At 36.7% G+C, this 19,173-nt stretch overlaps 1 protein-coding gene across 1 annotated transcript in view; it reads right to left on the reverse strand.

Moving 5' to 3' along the window:
• Window positions 1–2,577: 2,577 nt before the first annotated feature.
• MMRN1 (multimerin 1) overlaps window positions 2,578–19,173 on the reverse strand; it is a 35,396-nt gene continuing 18,800 nt past the window's right edge. Inside the window, exons 5-8 of the mRNA XM_072335850.1 lie at window positions 16,347–16,520; window positions 9,938–11,920; window positions 4,503–4,649; window positions 2,578–3,363 (exon numbers count right to left, since the gene is read on the reverse strand). Coding sequence (XP_072191951.1) covers window positions 2,942–3,363; window positions 4,503–4,649; window positions 9,938–11,920; window positions 16,347–16,520 — 2,726 coding nt within the window. The 3' untranslated portion in view covers window positions 2,578–2,941. The remainder of the gene's footprint in view (window positions 3,364–4,502; window positions 4,650–9,937; window positions 11,921–16,346; window positions 16,521–19,173) is intronic.

Below are 19,173 nucleotides of genomic sequence, written 5' to 3' on the forward strand. Positions count from 1 at the left end.
AAATGCCTTCGGAACCAACTTCCTATGACTTCTATGAAGTTCTCCAGAGTTTTCAGACTGATAGATTTAGCATTGTCTACACAACGGGTAGGTTGACTCATTTTATTGATTCTCAGTCATTTTTACAATATTATGTGCTTCATTACTCCAAACATAGAAGGTACGGAGCCACTGGTCCACAAATAAGCCCCAGTGGCCAATGCAAACCTACATTCCTGGTGCAGAATATTAATTTTTAGAAACAAAGCCAAGTGCATTTAATTTTAATACACATGAAGAAATATTTTAATGGATTATTGCACTGTATTAAAAAGTGTAATATTTCTTTATTATATTTTTAAAAGACTATTTCTTCCATGTTTTAAATAGTATGATGAGAATAAGTTTCAGTATTATTTTGAATTAAGGAAAGGATTTTCCTGTGTTGCATCTACAGATGTGGCTTTAAATAGAACTAACTAAGGAATTAGGAATTTCATGAGGGGGGAAAAAAAAAAAAAAAAAAAAAAAGGGAAAAAAAAGACAACTAAAGAGAAAGGAAAAGCAATGAAATGGCCTAGAAAGTTTCTGGTTATTGGTGGAAAAAGAGTAGAGAAGAGCAAGCTCATACCATTTAGTGGCAAGGGCAAAGAAAGTCAAGTTAAAATAGACATGCAGTCTCTGGTGGGTCATTTGAATTTCATCTGCACAGTAATTTCCACGCCATTTAGCCATAGCCACAGCAGGAATAAAGAAGACTAAACACATTAAAATGACAAAATCATACAAGGGGGGATTGCGGCATGTGGTCATTAAGTTTGATAAAATTCAATGATACGGTAGGCTGAGTTAGTGTTCTATCAAGGACTTTGAGTGTGTACAGAAAAATACAGCATGCAACAGTCGAAAGGTCTGTAGCACACTCGTTCAGGGTTCATGGCATATCAAGAATCCATCAGCCACAAAAATGAAACTTTAAATAAATTAAAAAAAAATCCAAAACAAAAACACAAGCAACAGAAAAACATTTCGAACTGTTTCCAAAATTTGCAGTTAGTATAGTGGCTTTGTTCATTTCAGATCAGATAGGGAAACATAGGATATTTTTGAGTACTCATATGCTGCAAGATCCATTAACAAGTAATCAGTGGATTTAGGGCATCAGGAAAATGGGCTTTAATATAACATTTTCATCTCCCTTGAAATCACAGTAAGCCTTTGAGAACAGAAAATGAGCCTCAGACATGTAACCAACTGGCTGGTTGCAGCAAAGAAGTGATAAGAGGCTTTCTTTCAGATCACCGTGCTCAGAAAAAAGGAAAAAAAAAAAAAAAAAAAAAAAAAAAAAAAAATGCAATGGGACAGCTTGGCTTGCAGTAGGCTGTATGCATTTCCCTAGGTCAAACAGGATTCCTATTCCATAGCAGGATAAGCCCAAGATTAGAGCAGATGGTGAGACCACTTTATGCCCTCCCTTGTGTTTTACAGCATTTAAGAGAAGCCTTAGTTTTATAGGAAGACTATGAAGGAAACTCTGATCACATCTGCTGTTACAGGACACTTTGAACTACTTCCCTTCCCAAGAAATTAAGCAACCCTGCATCTTAGCGTAAGTTGAACCCTGGGCACCAGGCTGGGTGCAGCAGTGCAGGAGGAATACTAATGCTCTTAGCATTAAGTATGAAGACTGGGCCTACCATTCAGAGGTTAAACTATTTAATGAACTCAGTATGCAAAAGAGAGAAAGAGAGAATGAAGTATAGCGTCTGATGTTCACTGTGATGAAATAACTTCCACTTTACTGTGAAATTTTACCAGCATACACCTTCCTAGTTTGTATAAGTTAGGGGTGGCATTTTCTGGAATAAGTATGTAAAAAACAGTTGTCTTACTTTTATTCAGCTATGTTCAAACTGCTTCCCTTTGAGGCAATAGGCAACGTGACACAATTTTATACAGGCAGTCATAGTAACAAGTGAAAATACTTCTGTAATTGGTTTGGTGCTTGGTAATAAGAGTTGAGATCTTGGAGACTGAAGTTCATAGTTCATTTCATCCTGCCTTAGTAGTCAGTAAATATAATGCAAAACAAATAAAATCAGAGATTTATAGAGTTCAAACTTAGAAAGGACAACTATGGTTATCTCATTTAACCTTGTGTGCTAAGACTACACTCCAAAATGTACATAAAACCCCTATAACAATGCTTGCTCAGAAAGATGTCACCTAAGGGAATCCAGCTGTGATTCAAATGCTTCAAGCAAGAGAAAGTTTCCACCAAATCCATTGTTATGTTCTTCCTATGACTAATTATATTCAGCACTAAAAATGACCACCTTATTTCTGATTCGAGCACATAAACATGCAGATTTATTTTTTTTCTGCTATACAAAAAGTATGTTTCTTATCATATAGGTTCTATATGAAATTTTGAATTAATTAATTGCTGATATATCAAGGTACCTGGTGGGTAATATCAAGCAAACTGGAAAAAAAAAAAAAAAAAAAAAAAAAAAAAAAAAAAAAAAGTCTATACATGACTACCATTTGGTACAATGAGCTAAGCAGCAATCCCATCATTCAAATCCTCAGATCTATCCACCTCCTTTGGTGTGCAATCACATTATAAAGCAGTAATCAGAAGAAGCTTTGATTATTCTTGAGAACTGATTCTCAGCTTCCTTGTCTGTTTATCCAATGGAAATGTAGGACATAATTAGATATGTGCTTCTGACTCATGTTTACAGAAGGAGGATACTTATTTTTCCTATACTCACAACCTATGGACTCTGTAGCATGCACAAGCAATTTGGAGAATCAGCCCAGTAGACACTTCAAATGCCAATGCTTTAGTTACTTTCAGAAACTTACTGCTGTGAAAGAAATGAAATATTTAAAAGCAAAGGTAAATGTGTATGCCATGTGTTTCACTTGATGGTGAATGTTTACATTAATGAGTGATTTATGTACGATACAATAAGTAACCACTAAATGTAGTGACTGGTGGGTACTTGGCTGGTATAGAACCAGTTGCCAGTCTGAGCCAGACTTCTTGACCATAATTTAATTCTAATAATGCATTTCCAGCAATTACTCTGTCATTGTATTTGTTACTACTAATATTTTCAGCCTGAAAACTAAGTTTGTCTATTCCATCAACAACCAAATAGCCAGAGGCATGGGGACTAAATGATTCAATTGTATATTCAAAAACATACACCCCAAGATATGGAACATGGAACTTTCCAGTTGCTGGGGCAAATGAAGCTCCATAGTTGACATCCAGGTTGTTAAATCTGATGGGTCCTGGAGTCGTCATCCCATACGTATGAGAGGCAAAAAAGGCCACCATAGGTGCGTATCTGTATGATCCCTTTGAAAAATCTGGAAAGGAATAAAGAACAGTTTCAAACAATGCCCTTGGTATTTCCAACCCCTCTAGCCCCCACCATTCCTCCTTTTATATTATAGAAAGGCAACTTGGATCAGCCAGAAATCATATCTGAAATCACATAACTTAGTAGCTCAAGACTAATTTATATTTCTGTATTAGCACAGCACTCTTCTGTATTGTATAAAAAGTAAATTTCTTCACAATTAGTGCTAGGTGCAGCAAAATAAGGAAGAATTTTAAAAACAGCAGGGTAACACTGTGATTGCATAGGAGCTCTCTTAATGGTAACTTAGTATATTTTTTCCTTGTATTTTTTCCCTTCTCCCTACTCCCGATTTATTCCCTACCCCAGGATCTCTTTCATTGTTCATCTGTGTGTGCTGAAGCCAAGAATTTCCCCCACAAATCTTAGACAAATTGTGAAGAAATTTGGCACTCCTGATGTTAAATGAGGTAGTAAAAAAATGTATGTTTTCTCTTCCAGCTGAGCATGCACACTATGATTCCATGCCACTGTAAAAGTGATTTTATTCACTATTCATAAGTTGTCATGAATGAGAATCAGCCAAACAGCTGCAAAAAGATGCATTAAATTTACATTCCATGTGGCTTGCATGCAAATTATTTGTTTTCTGGGCTGAATAAACACAATTTCTAATTTCCTTTAAAACATTCTTAGAGGCTGTATGGTTTGCTAGTGAAAATCAGAGGTATGCCTAGAAGGACTTCTTGAGGCCGTAATCTCATGTATTATGGTATATAGTGCTACTTATAGGGCATTTCTTGCAGCAATAAAGCTAGTATTTCCAAGTGATGTGATTTCACTTCCCCCCCCAGCTATAGCACACCATCCCTCAGCAGCCTACTGCAGTAGTCACCAGGGAGCTTTCCAGCTATTATAACTAGTGCCAGCCCAATTTAATAACACTGGCTGGTCATATTAAAGAAAGAGATTGTGAGTTACCCATAGGGATTGATGACTTCAGCACCAAAACAGAGGACACTACTACCTGATTTGGTACTCATTAAAGTGAAATGTGAGACCTTTGACCAGCAAATGTGCTCTAATTAGACCTTGGGGCAAAGGCCAATGGTGCTAGCATATCGTGCTACTCAATTCTTTACTTGCCAACACTCGGAGTATCATCGTTCACCAGCTTCATACTGCAATTGACTCCTCCAAAGGGGTGGCGACAAGCACAAACAAAGCTCTGTCTGTCATTGATACATGTTCCTCCATTCTGGCATGGGGAGCTGACACAAGCTGAATACTGCCCTGTGATAGAGAGGGAGGAAAACCAACAACTTCAAGTTGCAATGGTATGCACATATCCAAACAATCACTATAGTGACACTGTCCACAGTTTTCAATATTCTGGGAGGCCTCTTGAGCAATTCAGAAAGCCAGTGGCATTTCTCAAAAGGTTGTATGTGAAGGCCAACCTCAGATCCTCTCGAGCAGTCGCTTCTTTGCTTGAACATAACATATCCTCAGCTAGTCTCCAAATTATTCAGAAATACCTAGAAAATCCGAGTAGTTCTTGTCTCAAGGGTTTGGGTACAAGTAGTAAGATGAAAGTTATTACAAATCTTTGACTTGACACACAAAAGAATCATTAAAAAGCAGTGATTGTATAGTTCAAGACACTTCTGTCAAGACAAGAAATAGCAGTCTTTATTCATTTCTTTCCTCCCTTTCTACTGACATCCCTCCCCAGAATAAAAACTTAAAGACAGATATTGTCAAGGTTTAGCAAAATGCTATTCCCAACTTCCTTTCTATAGCAATCTAAGGCAGGGTGTACCTACAGGTGGTCCTCAGGACAGATTTGATTTGGAAGATACTCATTCCCATAAGGATGTGGGGGTGCTGAGAATCCACCCCTCCTGACACAGAAACCGCAGAGCACCCAGTGCCAGCAGCTCACAGAGGCAGCTGACTTCCTGTGGTGACCACCATACAACAGGCTCAGCCCTCTTCCTCTCTTACTGTGTTCTACTTTACTTACTCTTACTCTTACTATTTCTTTAAGAAATAGGCTGAACAAGCTAATTAATCTTTGCTAAGAGTGAAAATGTTCTGAGTGGCTTGGAGCTGACAGTGCTGCACAAACAGGAAAACTTGGAAGAGGCAGTGCTGACATATCCCATTTTATTTCCTTCCTTTTGATGAAAAAAAGGAAAGAATTACCTTCCTGTTGCTTCATAGAGATCAGTACTTTGGTTTCACTAGTGCAAGCACAGAGCTGCTCTTGTAGAGCAGAGTCAGCTTGCCTTTAGGCAGACCAAAACACAGATTTTTTATTTCTGGTGTTGACAATGTACTGCCTGGTCCACGATACTATTAACCCTAATGTGTCAGAATCACCAGCTCATGGAGATGAAAGATAATAAATACTATCTAGATTACTTCAGGTTGTGTCCTTTGTCCATAAGTAATCCCAGTTCCATTTCTTGGTATCTACCAACATTGCTGCAGAAGTTTTGTAGTACAAGCAATGCAAATTACACCAAACAGGTGATTCTGCAGTGCACTCACACTGAAGATGGCTTTCCTCTTTACATATGTAAGAGTTCACCAAATCATCTCCTGTCAGTACTGAGAAATACATGACTCCATTGCTTCTGAGCTATTAGGCAGTAATTATTGAGTGCTAACATATAATACTTCATCATAGCAGTTTGGAGGAACCACATTCTGGGTATATTAAATACTAAAAATTTCCATGAAAACATCAGAATATGAAACATCCAAGCCATATGTTTTTCTTTTCCTCTGCTTTTGACAAATAAAAGTCATGTGCTTTATAAAATGATTTTTTCTTTGACAGAAACTACCACCAGAGCTCTCAAAAGAGCTCTAACTCTACTTAGTCCTGCTATAAACCTAGAGTGGTGGATGGGAACTCAAAAATCTTTTCATAAAAGTATGAAATTACATCTTCACACAGTGGTATTTCAGTAATGTCTATAGTTATCTTTAGGTTCTCATCCAGAGAAAGCAATTACAGCAACCAATTTCCATGAGAAACTGTAGTTCAGTGAGCAGAAAGCTAAATCACTCTCTATAGTGCCACCTGAATTTGCAGAGCATACAAAATAAAAACACAGCAGTAATTCATTTCACACACACACACAAAAAAGTAATGTCCACGCTGTAATCAAGCAATTTAGGTCTGCCATGACTGGGGTCACAGCACAGGCAACTGGACATGAGGAAATTATGTTTTTCTTCCCAGATAACAGTTCTGCTGCAGACATAATCAGTTATTTTTTTCAGTCATATTTACCAAGCATCCTCAGCAGCTTAGATGCTGTATGAAAATAAAGCAGGACAGGAAGGAAAACAGCTGATTGTGCTATCACACTCAAAAAAATACACAGCAGCCTGCCTGTCTGTTATTTGGCATCTGTGAATTGTAAACAAAACATGCATAGGTCAAGTCTGAAAGTAATGCCTTTTATTTATTTCCATGGAAACTACAACAGATAAAAAGAGCATATTAACACTCTTTGATGGAATAAATTCTTACCTGCAAAACACTATATTTCAGCATAGTCACCACCACTAGTTATGCACTTTTGCTATCTATAAGCATTTTCCATATATTCAACTACAGACTTTGACTTTTTCTTTAGTTCCAGCGTGCAATTCCTGAAACAAACTATAGCCAAATGAAAGATATTATCCATTGTTTCACTACAGCAGGCTGTCTTGCTTTGCTAAGTTTGTGTCAGAAGCAAGACTGGAAATAAAAAGTGGCTACTACTGAGACCTCAGTCTTAAACTCCTTTGGTACTTCATTGTCCAGGGTACTAAGAGCATTGATTTTGGTCATCCCTATGTGAAAGTACTAATATGGAAGGGTCAGAAATAGGATAAATGAAAGACAATGTAAAGAAACAACCTTAATCTTACAACCATGCACTGTTTAAAACATATTAATATAATACTGTCCCACTCTCAGTTATTCACATTAATGTGAGGATGGATTAATATGAATAAAGGAAAAACACAATACATACCTCTCAAGAGCATGTTTACCTTTGAAAACTGCAATAGCCCCTCGATCCCCTAGAGAACAGATAGAACTAATGGGCAATGGACAAATAGGAACTGAGATGCGGTACACTTGTTCTGCAACATGCCTTTCTGGAGTAGAACAGTGTTTGGAAGGTAAGACTAAATGCAATGCATAATCAAAACAATGAAGATTTTACTGGGTATTTTTTCTTTAAAGGAATGCATCACCCTTATGTTAGCTATTTTAAGCTGTCTTAAGGCATTCCTTTTTTATTAACCCAAACAGGCATTTATTATCAGGTAAAGAGCTGAATTTTTCATTCTTCGTGTACATATACCAGCTTATTGCTGATGAAAGCTTTTCTTTTATTCAATACACAACATGACGCATCTCCAAAACTGCATGTACCTGCATACATAATGCAAATTCACATTGTTTCTCCTTAATTTTAAATGACTGCTGTGGAAAACGTTACCTCAGGGCCACATTCTGAACACAGTAATGTCAATGAAAAACTGCCATCTGTTCAAGTAGGATCAAATATTGAACACGCTGGAATCAATGAGAATTATCATTCACATTTGCACTGTTTATATAAAATGATCTCAATCTCTGTGAATTAGAAAGATGTTCTAAGAGGTAACGTGTTCTGTAATTAGCTACTTAATTTTAAAGTTCCATATAGAAACTTGAGTTCAGTCAGCACATACTTCTGGGTGGTCTCCTGAAACTTAGGAGAGAAAAAGCTTTCCTAGAGAAGTAAAATCTATCAATGTAGAAAATGAATACTTGTCAACTAAGATAATAGTCTTACTTCTTGAACTTTCATGAACATAACGTAGGACTTTGCTAAGCAAAAAACCTAATTGAGTACAAACGTTAATTACTACTGGAAAACTGCATAATCTCTACATTATAAAGACCTTGTTTAATAAATAGGGTTTTACTGTATCTGCAAAGATCTGCACTTCCTGTAAAAGTGAGAACATAATCAACATAAGCTTTTTGGTAAAATTCATCTTGAGGTAAATAATAAATAGGAAAGACATTAATTCAATAACATGCAATACAGCAGAGAGTAGGTGGCAACTTCCTGCGCTTCAGGCAGGTGGCACTAGTGACAGTTTCCAACAATGTAAAAGACTCAGGAGGGTTCAAAGATGTCAGGGTTTATTCTCCCTGTTTTAACTGAGATCAAGAGTTTTATATTTCCATTCTGTGCTGCAGCAGAAACCAACAAATAAGATATATATATATATATATATATAACAGAAAAATAATTGCTGTTTCCAAAGTCAAAATAATCAAATTATTTTGTTGCATGTGCACTTTTCAGCGTGCCTTCCCTAACTGAAAAGATAACCAAGGAGTTAATTGCTTCAGTGTGGAAGGATTTCAGCAGAAGTGAAGGTACTCATGGGATTGAGGTATTAACAAGCATACTTCCACTGAATACTGAAATGGCTGTTCCTAGTGCAAGTGGAAAAAGGGAAGGATGGAGGGCAAGCTTGCCCAGTAACAATAGTGGCAGCTCTCTCTACATCTACAGAATCCTTACATCTGCTTAGAACGGGGACCAAATAGAGTTTCAGAGATGTTCTTAACTTTAAGAATGCTGTATAGAAAAGATTTAGGTCTGGGTGCTAAAATGTATCTGGACACTTGCCCATATTTGGTCTATCTTGCTTATTTTAAATTGGAATGAGCCTCCTCTAAGTATTCCTAGTCACTTAAACACTCTTCATTTTTTGTACTTTTCCAGAAAAGATATTTCCATTAAAAAAAAGTTTCTCTCAGCAGTGATGCCAGAAGGCATAACTCAATGTAGTTTTTATGAAATCATCCATACAAATTAATTTCTTATGATCATGTTTGAATTTAAACATTTGAAATCCAACCACACTCAAGAGTCAAACATACTTTATAGCCTGACTCTTGATTCTGCAAGGATATTGTTATTAAGATTATTAGTGTAGTTACAGTTATAAGTTGTGAAGGAGATGACAAAAGTCTTCTTGCAATCATTTGGTGTATTGACTTGCTTAAGAATTTTAATACTTTTCATCCCTACTAATGCCGCAAAGCATTGATGCAACTGCAGATTTCTCTCCCAGCATACACATTTCTACAGAAATTGCTGATTGATATGCAAGCACAAAGTCTTGTAGTTTAGATTTCATCTAAATAGTCAGTTAAGTTTGAAAGGTCAGGTTTTCATCTGAGTATATGCATACACATAACTTAAATAGTTCAAATACAAATTTAGTAAGGAAAAATTATGTGGAGCTTCTGGGTGACTTCATACAAAGTCTCCTCAAAAGAAAAATAAATCTTCTTGCAAGCAAGAGGATAGAGCAACCTCAGATTCCTCTGAGACACTTTTCATGGCATTCTTTTAAGTCTTTAATCATCTTAAATCAAATTTTTATGCCACCTCTGTTATGACTGCTTTTTTACTCAGTTTGTCACATCAATTGCTTAAGACAGTAAAAAAAACGTTGCAAAAGGGTCAAGTAATGCATAGGCTAAAACATATTACCTGAATCTATGGCATTGTCTGTGTTTCTCTGACTTCGACTTGTCAGACTCAGGGTGACATTTGCTGCTCCTTTTTTCACTGGAGCTGGTTTCTTCAGAGTTGGTTTCCCTTGCTTCTGAAGTTTGGTGACATTGTTCATTGCACTTGCCACCGACGTATCAACATGCTGCGTTAGATTTGTCAGGATAGTCCCTGCTTTTATCTCAAGCACAGATTCAATGAGCTCTTGGAGTCCTCTGTGCAGCAGAGGAATATCTGGCTGAGCAAGTTTAATTAATACGGGTATACTTGCATTCACTTCCTGGATTCTGCTGTTGGCATCTTGACACAGCCCCCAAGCCTCATGAGCAGTCTTGTTCAGAAGTGGAATGCTGTTTGAGAAACGGATCGACTTTGTTTCCAGGGCCTTGATCCTGGAATTCAGTATCTGGAGCTGAAGTGAGGCTGTTTGCTCTTTCTCTGTCAAAGCAGCATTGTTTTTTTTCTGTGAAACATAGTTGTTTGCCAAAAACTTGGAAATTTTTGACTCCACAACCAGGAGACGAACCTCAAGGTCCTTTGATGCCTCCAGAGAGTCAAGTAGTTTTTCCTCAAGGTGAGTGATATCTTGTTGCTGATTGTCCACTTTTGATGATGTTTCATTTAAAATATCATAAATTCTCCTAAAACTGTGAAGGATAGTTTTGTCAGACTCTACATGTGGGATATCAGGAAGTGATGGAACTACTTGTGAAGTGAATTCATGCTTCTGTTTGCTAATAGGCAATGTCCAGATGGATTCATTCAACTGCTGGAATTGGGAAAAGAAAGCCAACAGGCTGTCCAGCTTCTTGACCCTGCCACAGCAGACCTCAGTCTCATTTTTCAGAGCATGTAACATATTTTTCTGTACATAATTATCTTGAATAGAATCAATAGCACTGTTTATTATTATCATGGTCTTGTTTAATCCATCTTCTATTTCCTCAGAGCATTCATTCATTTGACTCTCCAAAAGCTCCTGATAAGCCTGAGATTTGTTTTTAAGTCCTTCCTGAGTTTTTGAGAGTTCCTTAATGGTAGAACTCATTCCGTCAACAACAGCTGTGAGGTTTTCAAGCTTCTCATTGATTGCTTCAGATTGGATTTGTTGTTCATACTCAGAAGTCAAACTAAAAGGTGGACCTTGTTCAATAAAGGGTTGCAAGATCTCCATATCATAGGACAAATCATTAATTTGCTCATTCATTTTGTCCATCTTACTGTCCAATGAAAGGACCAAATCAAAAACACTTCTGTTTAAGGCAGCCACATTTTCTTGGGTTCCTGACAGCTGCATTTGGAAATCCTTTCTGCTCTCTGACAACATGTCATCACAGACTCCCAGAACAGAACCTCTCTGAATTTCCAGTGCAAGACTCAGGTTACTGATTTTGTGGTCCTGAACTCTTAAGTCATCATAGATCTGTAGTACTATCAGGTCCTGTTTTTTCACCTTCTCATGCAGAGTAAACATATACTCTGTAATATTGTACTCCATGACTTCATCTATTGAAGGGATGTTTTGTCTTGAAGTCTGTTCAGTTGATAATAGTTGTTCATGAGCATCTCTCATTTCATTAAGAGTCCTATTTAAAGATTCATAATAAATGACACTACTTGACTGTTGAAGCTCCAAGTTGTCTTCCAGGGATTTCTGCCTTTTCTGTAAAGCTTTTACAGGCTTGTCACAAATTAGGGTAATTTCCTCTTTCATCTCCACCATGTGACTCTTCAGCTCCAAAATGTCAAGATTTGTTGGCCCTATGTCTTTGTCTAGAGAAAATTTTTCTTGGGTTTCATTTAGGTGCTTCACTAATTCTTTTGTCTTTTCAAGGTCATTTGACAAACTAGACACAGTCTTGAAAATCTGAGCCATATTCTCTAGCATTTCTCTTCTAAATACTTCTAACTGTTCTCCGACAATATCTTTGACTAACATATTAATACTCCTGGATTTGAGACCTTCAGGAAAAAATAAATAAATAAATAAATAATGGAAATAATCAAAACAATATTGTCAGCAACCTTTTCTTTTCCCCCCAAAAATATGAGCACAGTTGTTCACAAGTGTGATATCCCTTCCAATTACCCACCCACAAAACAAAACTTGTAACTGAGGAACACAGAGGACCAGCTACTTGTTTGTAGTCTCTTCCTTGTTTCCAATGAAATCAAAGGGGCTTTTTCTATTATTTTGAAAGAACAAACTCAAAATCTGCATACAAGGGGTCAACTTTGATCACCTAACTAAGCTGTCTATGAACACTGAAAAAAGGATATTTATGTGCTTCTGTTGCTTATTTAAAAGAAAACAATGCATCCTTTATCCATTTGCAAAGTAAAGGAAAAACAAACAAACAAACAAAAAAACTATATAATCATCAAGAAGAAGTGAAAACAGACATTATTATTATTACCATACATGACATAACAGGAAAGTAAGTGGCCTTACAATTCCCTATAGTGAGAAAGAAGAACGAAAAAATATCTTTCTCAACTATTTATAATTAGGATATGACAACTGTTGCAAAAAATGAGACTTAATAAGGTACACATATTCACTTATTCTTGCATATTAAAACTCTTAAAGTAAATCTTTGGAATACTAATCCTGGAAAGCATTAGGCAGAGGTAAATATGGAAATTCCATTCCTGTAAAAAAAACAAAACAAACAAACAAACAAAAAAAAAAACAGGAATGTATAACTTCAGTATAGCCTTAAGTGGTTAAAAGTAGACAGTTAAATGCTGCCCAACAAGACCAATGCATAAAAAATAGCATTCATACAGCAAGTATTCTGCTCTGCTGTGAAATTAGAATATTTTTTCCTTCACCTCCAGAAGTAGCCTCTACACGCAGTTAAATCAAAGAATTGCAGGGGTTGGAAGAGACCTTAAAGATTATCTACTTCTAGCCACTATGCTGTGGGCAGAGTTCCAACCATTTAATCAGGCACTAGATCAGGTTGACCCCATCGAACCTGGCTGTAAATATCTCCAGGGATGACACACTTGCCTACATCTCTTGGACAACTTGTTTCAGTGCCTCATCACCATCACCTCTGAATTAAAAATTTCACCTCAAAATCTAATCTCTTAACTCCTCTCTCTTAGTTTAAAATCATTTCCCCTTGTTCTATCACTATCAAATCACTGACAATGTATTTGTACATTTATTGCTTAGCTCTACAGACTCTTACGGACAGCTTGACATATAACAGCTAAATCTTTCGACCTCAGCTATTCACTGATGATGATCAGTTCTCTGACTAGAACAGTATCAATAAGGACAGAAGCTCTGCTGTTACTTCCCTGTATTAACTTAATTATTTCTATAATCTGGACTTTTGTGTTTCATCTCTGAAGAAAACAAGGCAAGTTCTGAAAACTTACTTAAAAATATATTCTCCCCAAGACCAGTGAAAACATCAGGAAATCAAGCCATGAAACACAATGACTGCAAGTGCCAGGGAATCTCTGGGCTCCAGGCATGCAAGAGACAGTCCACATAAATGTGGTTTTGTTCAGAAATGGTTTGTCCTGTTGATACAGAAATATAGTACTTCCCCTATTTAGGAAATCAATTTGAATTATGTGTGAGCTTTCAGCTGGAAACAAGCTAAAGTAACTGATAATAGTTACTTTTCATGAACTATATGTGAACCTCAGTCTTCATTATGTCAGGTAAAATAGACTGTAAACACATCTGATGCCTAGGGGAGTAATTGTACCATAACAGCAAGTAAATGACTTGACGGACATATATATGCATGAATGTGTACTCACATACACAGAGTTTTGTCAGGGAACTTCACTGAAGGAAAAACAGTAAGATACTCAAGAATGAAGATGTACTGGCAGCTGAGAGGAGGATATAAGGTATCAGTGAAGAGCAAAATAACTGATACATAGAGAAAATCATTGCCACTGATAATTTGGGCAGGTTACCATAAGATGCTAGAAAGTATTTTATGAGACACAAGGGTCTGTGAAGAAATGTCTAATTACTGTGAAAAGAAATGAGGTTACTTTATTCCTCCTACTAGTAACCCATTATGATTCTTCATGTCAGCAGCAAATACTGATGGGAGGCCATCCTGCTGCAGAAGTTCTTCTATGGCATCTACGCTGTCCTTTACTTACTGTGACAGCCCAGAATTTCTGTGACAAGAAAAAGGGTAAATAACACATGTGAGAAAGGATGTGGAGATCATTGAAATAAAATGAAAAGATAAGGGAAGAAGGCAAAAATCTGACTAACACAAAGCAACTACAGACTCAGCCATACTTTGAAAGCATGTTGCTTCAGGGTAGCAGTAGGGAAAAAACTCAAGTGCTTTCTTCAAGCTGGCTTCTAAGAAAATATTTTACCAACACCCTGACACACCTGTGTTGTACACCTCCATGCTAAAGAGAAGCTTGAAAACTCTAGCCAACTTCTGTTACTTTAGTGTATTCTGCCTACTTGTAGTATGACAGGGACATACTTGCTGGGCAGAAACTGCACAGTTGTCCTTTGACATTGTATACATGAGTCAACAGGAATACAAACCTTTCTCTTTCTCTTCTGCTCTACCTGTTCCTGCTGTTTAACCACTGTCTGGTCTAGGAAGCAGCAAAACTGCTTCTGATGTGTTCTTTGCACTACCAGGCAAAGCATCATGAAAATAATCAATAATTGTATATAGGAAAAAGTTGACTCACTTGACCAGTGATAGAATCTCTAGCTATAGAGCACTCCTTCTCTGGAAGGAGCCTTCATCCAGCAGATATTCTCCTTTCTGAGGCTAGCTCTTAAATGAGCCCAGGGAGGAATGGATGCAGGGACTACTCCTTCGGATCAGATGTAAGATACAGGTGAATTGCTAGCACCTGTGCTTTCTGGGCTATCCATGCACACCTTCCTCTTCAGCAGGTGCTCAATCATCAGTTCAGGCTGTGACTTAACAGTTACCCTACACCTACATACTAGCCAAGAATAACCTGTACTGGAGCATCCATGATGAAAGCAGTGTTTTCATTAGAGCTGCTTGACTAGGAGATAGATTGAAAATATAAATTAAAAAAAAAAAAATAAAAAAATTGGACATTTCATTGAAGAAGATATTAAATAGAGCATGGTAAACAATAATGACCTGAAACATATTTGAAGACAAGTAGGAAAATAATGGGGTTTGTACTGTGCATTTTAATTAGGACTTAGACCATCAGTGTAGATATAAACAGGGAATGGATAAGCAGGAGCAAAAGAGCTCTTGGAGTAGTATCAAAATGACAGCTAGAATGAGCAGAGTACAAAAAAGAATGAAGAGAAAGCAGAAAGGAAATGGAAAATATTCAAAGATAAATTAAACATATGCCCAAGGGTCAAGAATGCCATCTAGCAATATGTGGAGAGGTGAGAGCAGGTCACTGAAAGATGGGATAAATGTGATCCAGGGTACAAGGGAGCCATCTAGCATTTGGCATGAGTAACTCAGGAGACAGATGAGAACTGAAAATGAACACAGTGGGACAACTGGTAATTTCGAGGGAGATGCAAAATCACCTATTTTGTCATTTGGTTTTAACTCTACATAAAAAAAATTCCTGGTGTTTCATGGTATTTTAAAACAATAGACAGTCCTCTGGATTCTGAAACATGTAATACAGTCAGTTCGAGAAACAGTCCTTAAAAATGAGAAAAGGACTGCACATCAAGGAAAAGAAAGCTTAAGTCCCAAACTGTTCCTTAATCATCATTTTTAGCTGGATAACAGACAGTTCTTGCTGTGGAATTCACAAGAAAAGGATGCATACTTATGCTGAAAAAGATCTGCTCAATCTTCTGATCCTTGGGCACATCATTCTCATTTACTCAAAAGACAAAGGATAATTTCTTACTTGATTTTCAACTCATGAGTGCAGAAGTTTATCAGAGTTAGCCCCATACTGTCACAAAGGTAAATTATTCAGGAAGATGACATGTTATAGATACAACTACAGAATTCCTTGTGTATGTGAATGACACATTAAAGAATATTATTTGCACTCAGTATAAGAGCAAATACTATCTCCCTCAGTGGCTATCAGGTAAATAAAACATAATAATAACAACTATTTGCAGAAATTCAAAGTGAATAAATATGTCTTGAAAGCAGCTGAAGTTACCACATAGATGATATAGTACCCAATAACTTGTTTTTTGGTCATTACAAAAGACACCATAACTACAAATGTTTAACCAAAAAAAAAAAAAAATTCCCCCTATTGTGAAATAAAGCAAAAAGAAAATAGCGTTCTTTCCAAATGCTGAACAATAGAGTAGGACAGCCCATAAATGTCTTTAGCACATCTTTTCCTGGCACCTTTAACTGGATGAGTGATTACATTAATTTATTTTTCTTACCTTTTAGAAAAGATTGGAAGTCTGTACCCTTATCTTCATTGATTTTGCCTTCCAGAGAAGACAGCATCTTGCTCAAATCATTCATGGCAGCAGCAACGTTGTCAACCTTCTTCTGTAGAAAAGTCAATTTCATTTCCTGGCTGCTAATATTCTCATTCATTTTTTGTGTAAATGCTGGGTCAGAAAACAAAGTAAGAAGAAAAAAAAGTAGAATTACAAAACTGTGGGGTGGAAAGAAATGTAATTGACTTTGAAGGCATTAGTCAAGAATGCAGCAAAAAGTTTCTGAATTATTACTTTGAATGAATTATCTTGATTTTTGTCATGTATCATGTATTAATGACATTCAGCAGCACAGCAGCAGCTAATTGCTAAGGCATCTGTATCCATTATAAAGTATTTATGATTCTAGAATAGTACTTGGAATGGTTTGCATATTTTAATCAGTGTAAAGCCATTTTTCCAACACCTAGCATCCCACAAGGTTTTCAGATAACTCTCATTTAGTCTTTCTCATTTAACATAATCACAAAAGTATTGATTTTTACTTATCGTTTACAACATCATGATTTTGCAAGGCTTCTATGTGAAGGAATATATCATCTTTTCAGACATGAGTTCAAAATAGAGATAGAAAAGCAGCTAAGAGATAAATGACTTCAGAATGATCATTTACCTGTCATTAAAAAAAGACATCCAGCCCATATAGTCAAGTTTATTTTAAGACCTGTCTAAATTTTTCCTGATGTTTGCAGTCTTTTCAGGTGCAAAAGAGTCTATCTGGATGCTTTTAAGACAGCTAGCAGTAAAGAAAGCCTTGGCCTTGCAGACTGAGACTCCATGTTGCTCCAATTATCCACTTGAGTTTAACAGCTGACAGGAATGAGACTCAGTCTGTGATTTTCAGAAGATGCTGAGAAAATTAAACGCTTTAATTCCTGTAAGCAAAGCTACAAATTTTTTTCCTGTCCTTCAACAATTCAGTTTAAACAATCAGCCTTATACACATGACATACTACAATATGTGATTAAAACCATGCTATGACCTAATAAATTGCTGTGTGAGAGATTTTTCACAATACATACGAATACTCATTAGTGTAAATTTACAGTATTGGTATTGATCTTATGCCTCTTTTCATTAAGGGATCTCTGTCTTTTCCTCTGGCAGCAAACAGTCATAAATCAGAAATCACAGACACATGCTTAGTGTCAAATACAAGCTGTAGGTACAGAGGCCTAAAAGCTACAACAAGAAAAAAAAAACAAGTTACACATAAAAGAGCATATTCTTCTTACTAGACTTTGATTCTTTAAAATTCTGGTATGTAAAAACCCATTTGGGAAAACTCAGGGAATTCACTAAATGCACCAATTCAGTGTAGATGAACTGTGCCAACACTTACAGGAATGCTCTCCTGTAAAAGGCACACTGATTGTACAACTCCTAATAGGTTATCCTGGTAAGTAAGACTGTTTTAGGTTAGGAGGTTAGCCTATCCAGCTATTCCCTTTCCCCTTGGTGTCTACTTAGACATAAAGTTGTGATTACATCTTGACTAAGCAGTTGAGTCTGCTCCATCCTCAGCACGATCATGGAGATAAGCCATTGGCAGATCTTTGAATACTTAGTCATAACATTACTCTCTGACATGGGCAGACAGATAGGCGTTTATACTTCTGCTTCTGGTTGAATTGGTACTGAGATAAAGTGAACTGAGAACTTTACAGGCACATCTACAGCCACCAAAAATGATAACTGAATGATAATTAGTCTGCAGGGTGCAACAGTTTCTGCAGTTACATTTCTTTTGGTTCCTGTTGAAGGGAGTAGTTAAGCTGCATAAATGAACCTGGAAATGTGGTTTATAAACAGTACAACAATACTGCAGCAGCTGGAAACACAATTTGGCTTTTAGTCATGACAGAAGCCAGTGGAGTGACAGACCAGGGCAGATAGATAATCCTGGACCCAGGTTTTGTTTGCAGGGCTGGCAACCAGAACCAATTCCAAATTGATCCACTCTGATTTTAAAATCACTGAAAATAAATTTACATGGAGCTCTGAAATTTCAGTTTAAGTATTATTTTTAGACTAGGATTACTACTAAAAGAAGTGAAGATGAACTTAACACTTCATTGATCAGGCTCATTTCTTCGTATGAATCTTGGCTGCCTTACTAGACAGCATCTTCCTCCTTCCAGCTCTGGGAAAGTTGGTTATTCACATAATATCACAAGTGCAAGAATCTTCCCCTTTCTAACTCCCATTTGAAACTACTTATCCTCATCTCTGTGCTATATTCAGTCTTCCCTTCTCCTGCCTATGTTTTGTGATTTTTCTCTCTATTATTATTTGAAGCAAAGCACATATATAGCCATAAACCCAAATGATCTATCTCCTTAAAGCCATTTGGTAGTCTGCATTCTGACACACTGTTCACAGAGAATGCATGACTATCCCAAAATCAGGGTAATATACTGGCAATTGGAGCACACAGACCTGATAACATATCTTACTATGTGCTTCCTCTAAATGTTTTAGTATAAAGGCCAATCACATGCCTGATGAAAACACTGTACATCACTATATTTTCTTTTACAATTCAGTGCTGGTTTATACTACTAGACTTAATATTTGTTTTTCTGCTAATTCATTTAACTTAGTACTGTAGCATTTTAAATATTCTAATAGAACAAATTTAACAAATTTTCTTAGCTTAGTCATGCTAAGCTGCTAATGCCTTCATATTTTTTATTAAACACCTTCCTCTTGTTAATATTACCAGATATTACCAATATTACCAATGATGATTGGCCTAAAGAT

Source organism: Excalfactoria chinensis, chromosome 4 (genome assembly GCF_039878825.1).
Source record: "Excalfactoria chinensis isolate bCotChi1 chromosome 4, bCotChi1.hap2, whole genome shotgun sequence".
In the NCBI taxonomy this organism is placed as follows: Eukaryota; Metazoa; Chordata; class Aves; order Galliformes; family Phasianidae; genus Excalfactoria; species Excalfactoria chinensis.